The sequence below is a fragment of the Ranitomeya variabilis genome, chromosome 4 (assembly GCF_051348905.1).
Source record: "Ranitomeya variabilis isolate aRanVar5 chromosome 4, aRanVar5.hap1, whole genome shotgun sequence".
Classification (NCBI taxonomy): Eukaryota; Metazoa; Chordata; class Amphibia; order Anura; family Dendrobatidae; genus Ranitomeya; species Ranitomeya variabilis.
Window position 1 is genome coordinate 767,819,452 of NC_135235.1, and position 8,295 is coordinate 767,827,746.

Below are 8,295 nucleotides of genomic sequence, written 5' to 3' on the forward strand. Positions count from 1 at the left end.
AACTGAAATAAATTTTTATTTAAGTATCAAATACACAAATAATTAAACATAGACAAAAACAGTGGAAGGGGAGAGGAAGCATGCCAATGAATACCAACAGCCAGCAAGATGTTATAGGTGGCTGGGAAAGGACACAACAAATCCAGATGACCTGAACTCACTACTGCCGGAAAACGCCCAAAAATAACAATCAAAATGGATGCTGAATTAACAAACCACGCCGGAGCCCGGTGCCCGCCATGTCCCAAGGTAAAATATTGGCTATTCGTCCAGTACATGTACATTATGCCTAGGAATGGTGGTTAGGCGCCGGGTACACTTGCCCTATCCTGAATTTGTATAGTCTTCAATGGCACTTGATTGCTGGAGTTGCTCCCTGGATTCATTTGCCACTGCAGCATTTATCTTAGCCTTTTGGAAATGCTCCTCAGCGGTTGTTGATATCATTATTATTGTCTTTTTCTGGGCATAATTCTTTCATGCTCAGTTTGTTAATTCAGCATCCATTTTGATTGTTATTTTTGGGCGTTTTCCGGCAGTAGTGAGTTCAGGTCATCTGGATTTGTTGTGTCCTTTCCCAGCCACCTATAACATCTTGCTGGCTGTTGGTATTCATTGGCATGCTTCCTCTCCCCTTCCACTGTTTTTGTCTATGTTTAATTATTTGTGTATTTGATACTTAAATAAAAATTTATTTCAGTTTTGGTACCTCTCTTTGCTTGGTTGCTTTTTTTGCTATTCATTAGTGTTATTTCCACCTTGTAACCCAGCATATCGTTTATAGGTTTATATATCCTCCATCCCATAGTCCCGTGCCCATATACCCATCACACATATCCTCCATCCCATAGTCCAGTGCCCATATACCCATCATACATACATACACTCAGCTTTATATATATATATATAGATTTTTCTCCTTACGTTGGAGGGCCCAATTCCAGCTGTTTCTGTCGGACCTGTGATTTCTATCTCCTCCACTATCATCACTGCTGTCAGTGTAATACTAACGGCCCCATACACATGAGATAAGAGTTGGCAGAATGGTCATTTGGCAGACGGCCATCTCTCCCGACTCCCCCATACACACAGATATTCCAGCTTTCCTGATGTCTGTATGAGAGAGTCGCCTCCAGACTCCTCTAGCGGAGGATTATCTACAGGAAGAACAAACGGATTATCCTCTGAAATTCAGGATGTCAGATCCTTCTCTGCCCTGACATCATCTGTCGGGAGGCCCCCAAATACATTATATAGTCGTCCAAACCCCCGAAATCAGTGCTTTCTCCAGTCACCTTCCACGACAGCGGTACTGGAGGATGTCTCCCCGCCCTAATGGGGGACAGGAAACACAAAAGAGGTTAAATACCCTCCCCTTCCTGCCACCTCCAGTGTTTTTCCTGTCCCCTATGGGGCATGAAGAGGTCCTGCTGTAGTGCTGCCGTGGCCGGCGATCGGAGCACGCAGTTTTACTTACATAAGCCGGGCAGCCTGGGTCGGGTATGATTCTCCTCCCTGCGGTGCTGCTCCCGTCTCCTCACATAGGTGTGGACTCGGGACCCCTTTCCCGCTCCTCCCGCGCTCCTTCTGGAGTAAAGCGGAGCGGTGGTGTGCGGCCGGGGTCCCCGCGCGGCTCCCCGGCGTTCTTCCTCTCCTTTGGCCGGAAACGGTGGACACGCGAACCGGAAGTACCCCGAACTTCCGGTTCACGACATATGCGTTCCAGCGGTGGAATGCACGCGCGTCCTACAGACCACGAGACTGATGGAGGCATAGCGGTTCTTCCCCTACGCCTGGGACCGGGAGAGGAGGAGGAGCACATAATCGGACGCAGCAACCTCGGTATTTAACCCTGGTTAGTCACCTCCAGGTAAGGCCCCCTGTCTGTCTGTCTGGACTACAGTACTGACTGACCATGGAAGGTGACAGACCTGCCTCTGCATCTGCCGAGCCCTGCGTCTTCTCTCCTACTGTGAGTAGTGGGTCAGGTCCCTCTTTCCCCGTATTCCTCAGGGTGCTATATATTTAGTCCCCTTCTCTCTCTTTTTTAGGGAGACAAGGCCTCTGCCCCTAGGAAGGACAAATCTTCCAAGAAATCGGAAGATCGGAAATGTGGTGTATGTGCATCAAAGCTTCCTTCCTCATACAAGAAGAAGCTTTGCCAGCCCTGCACTGAGGAAGTATTACGCTCTGAACAGCCATCCTTGTTCGAGAGCATTAAAACCCTCATTAAACAAGAAGTTCAGTCCTCTGCCAGTCTCTGTTACCTCAGCCACCTCCGCCTAAAAAAAGGAAGATGGCATCGGTTATTTCTGACTCAGATTCTGGTGAATATCATTCTTCTGTCTCAGAGGATTTGTGGGAGAATGAGGGCTCCACTTCTACCCCTAAAGAGGAAAATAAAAAGTACTATTTTTCCTCTGAGGACATACGCGAGTTAATCAGTATGGTCAGGGGGACAATGGGCGTTGAGGAGGAGGAGGAGAAACCGTCAGTGCAGGATGAGATGTTCGGCGGGTTGAAACCGAAAAAATTGAAGGGGTTTCCAATACACGAGAATGTGCAGAGTCTCATTCTCCATGAATGGGAATCTCCTGAGAAGGGGCTTACGGTTCCATCTGAGCTAAAAAATCGTTTCCCTCTTGATGGAGACGTTTCTTTGTGGGAAACCCCTAAAGTAGACGTACAGGTCTCTAGAGTATCAAAAAAGACAACCCTCCCGTTTGAGGATTCTTCCCAACTCAGAGACCCCATGGACCGCAAAATGGAGAGTCTACTAAGAAGATCTTGGGATACTTCCACGAATCTCCTTAGAACAAATATTGCGTCTACGTGTGTGGCTAGGTCCCTCTTCCGTTGGCTCCGCACTCTTGAAGACCACCTTACCCAGGGAACATCTAGGGAAGTAATCCTAGATTCCCTCCCTCTTCTCCAGAGGGCTACGGGCTTTCTCGCCGATGCTTCGGCAGAGTCCGTTAGAGTGGCTTCTAAATCGGCAGTTCTTTCTAACTCAGCCAGGAGATCTCTATAGCTGAAGTCCTGGAGCGGTGACATCACGTCCAAAACAAAGCTCTGTGCCATTCCTTTTCAGGGCCGCTATCTCTTCGGGCAGGCTCTGGATGATATACTAGAGAAGGCAACAGACAAGAAAAAAGCGCTTCCTGAACAGAGGAATCCGAAAAAACATTTTTTTCGCCCCTCAAAGGAACAACCCTTCCAAAGAGAGTTCAAAGGAAAGGGCAAGACAGGACGCTGGAGCTATCCTAAAGGGGGGAAGGGTAGAAATATCCTGGTTCCCCAGTCCCAGCAAACCCCTGACAAGCAGTGACTACGCCCAGGGAGTTGGGGGTCGACTCTCGGGCTTCATCAACCAGTGGAGTTCCATTTCGTCAAACCAGTGGGTACTCGACACTATTCAGAATGGGCTAAAACTGGAATTCGAGAGCCCTCCCCCTCATCACATAAGGATAACCTCATTACAGAGTCTCAGCCCTCAGAGTGCATTCCTCTCCGGACTTCGAGAGTTACTCCAGGCAGGAGTAATTTCCCCAGTACCTCAGCAAGAAATAGGCAGAGGACACTACTCTCACCTATTTTTAATCAAGAAACCTTTGGGGAAGTACCGGATAATAATCAATTTAAAACCCCTGAATCGAGTAATAACTTACAGGAGATTCAAGATGGAGTCGGTCAGAACAGCGATCCCTCTGATAGGCCAAGACTGGGTGATGGCTACGGTGGATCTGAGGGACGTGTATTATCACGTCCCAATCCATCCAGAATTCCGGAAGTACATAAGATTTGCAATATCTCAGGATCAGCAGATAGTGCACTATCAGTTCAACTCCCTTCCCTTTGGGATCGCCTCAGCTCCCCGGGTCTTCACAAAGATCATGACAGAGGCAATAATATTCATACGTCTTCAAGGGATTTGCATAGTACCCTATCTAGACGATCTACTCATTGTCGCTCCTTCTATCTCCCGCCTCAAATCAGACTTAACAAAATCTCTAGAGATCCTGAAGTCTTTAGGCTGGATCCCAAATCTGGAGAAATCGGACCTACTTCCTTCCAAAAAGAAAAAGTTCCTAGGAGTCCTGCTGGACTCAGAGTTGAGAAGATCCTTTCTGCCCAGAGAACGCCAACTCGATCTGGTACAGAGGGTAACAGCATTCAGAACCCTGAAAGCTCCTACTCTGCGACATTCCATGTATATTCTGGGATCTCTAACATCCTGTATCCAAATGGTACCTTGGGCCCAAGCCCACACGAGAGTCCTCCAGACCCATGTTCTAGCATCCTGGGACAGACAGCAAAGCTCTCTATCCAAAAGAATCTGCCTCCCCAATCATGTCAGGACATCCCTGACTTGGTGGCTACATCGCCGAAATCTCCAACGGGGGGTCAGCTGGGACCAGGTCCCGCTAAAGACGCTCACATCAGACGCCAGTCAAAGGGGATGGGGAGCCATAGTTGACGGAACTCATTTCCAGGACAGATGGCCCCCAGACATCAGAGCAAGCTCCTCAAACTTCAGAGAACTGAAGGCGGTGGAAGAGGCGTTAAAAGCCGCATCCGTTCTCGTTCAGGGGCATCATGTCAGGATATATTCCGACAACGTGACCACGGTAGCATACCTTCGTCATCAGGGAGGTACAAAATACAAAAAACTAAAGACCCTGGCTTCAAACAATTTTTTTTGGGCAGAGAGGCACCTCCTCTCTATTTCGGCAGTCCACCTGAAGGGATCGGCCAATACCCAAGCAGACTTTCTGAGCAGAAAGGATGTGCACCCAGGGGAATGGTGTCTAAATCAGGAAGTCTTCCTCTCCCTGATATCCAAATGGGGGATTCCAGAAGTGGACCTTTTTGCCAACAGTCAAAATGCCAAGGTACAAACATATATTTCTCCCTAAATATGGCAGACAGAGCACTAGGCATGGATGCGTTCTCTCACCCCTGGGAGTTCAACCTCGTCTATGCTTTTCCTCCGATCCCAATGCTATCAAAAACTCTACAGAATATCCGATCAGAGCGAGTTACGGCAATCCTGATCGCACCAGTGTGGCCGGGGAGGAGTTGGTACAGCGCCTTGTTAGACATGGCTCAGGAAGATCCAATATGTTTACCTCAGGAGAGCAACCTACTTCATCAGGAGCCATTACTACATTCAAATCTTCACAGGTTAAATCTTTCAGCATGGCTTCTGAAGCCGAAATACTAAAGGCAAGGGGTCTCTCAGATGAAGTAATTCACACACTTCAAAACCGTAGAAAACCCATAACTAATGCCATTTATGCCAAAGTCTGGAAAAAATTTTCATCTTGGTGCCTTCCTAATATTCCAGACCCTTTTCACCCAAATATTGCCCAGATTCTAGACTTCTTGCAGAAGGGTCTAGATTTGGGGCTTAGGCCTAATACCTTTAAAGGTACAAATTTCAGCTCTCACCTCATATTTTGACCAAGAACTAGCCAAACATCGGTGGATCAAACGCTTCATAATGTCAGCATGTAGAATCCACCCCAGAGTTCACAACCATACTCCCCCCTGGGATCTAAATTTGGTCCTTAATAGTCTAACTCGGGATCCATTTGAACCCTTATCAGAGTCTTCTTTAAGGGTTCTTACCCTTAAAACTGTCTTTTTAGTGGCTATTACTTCTGCCAGACGGATAGGGGAATTACATGCCCTATCCATACAAGAACCCTATTTGAGGGTGACATCTGATAGTATAATCCTCCGTCTAGACCCTACCTTCTTACCTAAGGTGACATCAGACTTTCATAGAGGTCAGGACATAGTGTTGCCCTCATTCTGCCCAGATCCCTCTAACGTGAGGGAAGAGTCCTTCCACACTCTGGATGTCCGCAGAGTGGTCCTATATTATCTTTCACAAACAGAGAGTTGGAGGATTGATCAAAATCTCTTCATTCAACACTCGGGAAAGAACAAAGGTAGAAAGGCGACAAAAAATACAATCGCCAACTGTATTAAACAGGCCATATCTCTGGCATATTCATCCCAGAATCTTATCACCTCCTCCATCACTGAAAGCCCACTCTACACAGTCGGTGTCAACATCATGGGCAGAGAGAGGTGACGCTTCTACGGAGCAGATTTGCAGAGCTGCCACCTGGTCATCAGTTCATACGTTTACCAGGCATTACAGACTTGATTTCAACCGGGATTTAACATAGTAACATAGTAACATAGTTAGTAAGGCCGAAAAAAGACATTTGTCCATCCAGTTCAGCCTATATTCCATCATAATAAATCCCCAGATCTACGTCCTTCTACAGAACCTAATAATTGTATGATACAATATTGTTCTGCTCCAGGAAGACATCCAGGCCTCTCTTGAACCCCTCGACTGAGTTCGCCATCACCACCTCCTCAGGCAAGCAATTCCAGATTCTCACTGCCCTAACAGTAAAGAATCCTCTTCTATGTTGGTGGAAAAACCTTCTCTCCTCCAGACGCAAAGAATGCCCCCTTGTGCCCGTCACCTTCCTTGGTATAAACAGATCCTCAGCGAGATATTTGTATTGTCCCCTTATATACTTATATATGGTTATTAGATCGCCCCTCAGTCGTCTTTTTTCTAGACTAAATAATCCTAATTTCGCTAATCTATCTGGGTATTGTAGTTCTCCCATCCCCTTTATTAATTTTGTTTAATTTAACTTTCGGCAGAACAGTTCTGCAGGCTGTTGTCCCCCCCCTAAGAAATTTTTTTGTTGGTACTACTCCAGTACCGCTGTCGTGGAAGGTGACTGGAGAAAATAGAATTATTCTTACCGCTAATTCGGTTTCTAGGAACCTTCCACGACAGCATTAATTTCCCTCCCTATTTCTATGATTTTATCGTTGAGTTCCTGCACCTGAGTGGTAATTATACATGCTACTGTGTACAGAAAAAACACTGGAGGTGGCAGGAAGGGGAGGGTATTTAACCTCTTTTGTGTTTCCTGTCCCCCATTAGGGCGGGGAGACATCCTCCAGTACCGCTGTCGTGGAAGGTTCCTAGAAACCGAATTAACGGTAAGAATAATTCTATTTTCATGGAACTTTAGTCTAATGTGTATGGGGGCGGTAAAAGGTAACTTATTGGACGCTGCCTCTGGCCCGGCCTAATAGACCTTCATACATTGCAGCCCAGACACCATTATTAGGCATGTAAGTATCGTAATAACTAGGCCGCCCCATACTATCCAGTACTTGGGGGCGGGGGGCATTCAGCCAAACTCTGTCACCTTCTTAGATGTCATGTTTGCTTTTCACAGCAGCAAGTGGATAAACTGCCAGGGTTTTGTTGAAGCCTCATCTGTGCCGTCCCTGCGGTGCACATCTATGTTCTGTGCACAAAAAGATTAATTTATTTTTAATAAATGTTTAACATGTTAAAAATTATAAAATGTGTCTTCTGCTTTTTCCATGTTTTTATCTTTTTACAAGAATTGTTGGAGCCAATTTTCTTTAGAAACATTTCAATATCTTTTTTATTTTCTGGTGTTTTTCCTGTAATATCGGAAAGCCTAAGGCCATAAATAAACCCCATAAATCTCTGTACATGGAGACTTTGGGATCGGATCATTTCTGTCCGCGTTGATTGTGGAAACAAAAATCTTTTCCAAAAGCCTCAAACTTCTGTGTGAATCAGAGCTGAGATGTAACGTGATAGAAGATTACAGTGCGGGGAAGACTGGAAACCTTCATATAGATGGCCGGTGGGGATGGAGTCAGTGACCGACTCTGGCCACATATGTTTCTAGAGCCGTAGTAGAAGATGGAGATGTCGTCCTCATCATGAAGTAGTTATTTCTCATGTCGCGTGTAATGAATATCTCCTGCAGTATTGCTACTGCCGATTCCAGGGTCGGTAAATGAGACGAGAATTAGCGTTATGGAAGATGAGTCTATGAGGAACGTATTCAGCTGCCGACTCCGAGGAGGAAACTGCTTGTTGTCTGTGGCCTAAATATATAGGATTTATTAGTAGATGGAAAGAAGGAAACTAAATACTGTAAAATAATAAATCTCCTCATATGTTTCCCTTATTATCTCCAGTAATTGTATTATTACACAGGATTCTTATGGTGTTACATCGGCTCATCTTCTCATTCAGGTCTCTACAATATCGGATCCTCTCAGTGAAGATCTTCTACAGAAGAGAATTTACCTGATTTACCCATCAAAGATGGATATGGACAGAGACAAGATGGCGGAGAGGATATTACACCTCACCCTAGAGATCCTCTTCCGGCTTACTGGAGAGGTGAGAGATTCTGATGA

At 45.9% G+C, this 8,295-nt stretch overlaps 1 protein-coding gene across 1 annotated transcript; it reads left to right on the plus strand.

The window, feature by feature from the left end:
- Window positions 1-939: 939 nt before the first annotated feature.
- On the plus strand, window positions 940-8,273 carry LOC143766927 (uncharacterized). The gene is made up of 2 exons (XM_077254935.1): window positions 940-7,044; window positions 8,129-8,273. Exon 1 carries the CDS (start codon window positions 3,681-3,683, stop codon window positions 4,914-4,916), a length of 1,236 nt encoding a protein of 411 aa, XP_077111050.1. The 5' UTR covers window positions 940-3,680; the 3' UTR covers window positions 4,917-7,044; window positions 8,129-8,273.
- Window positions 8,274-8,295: the final 22 nt, after the last annotated feature.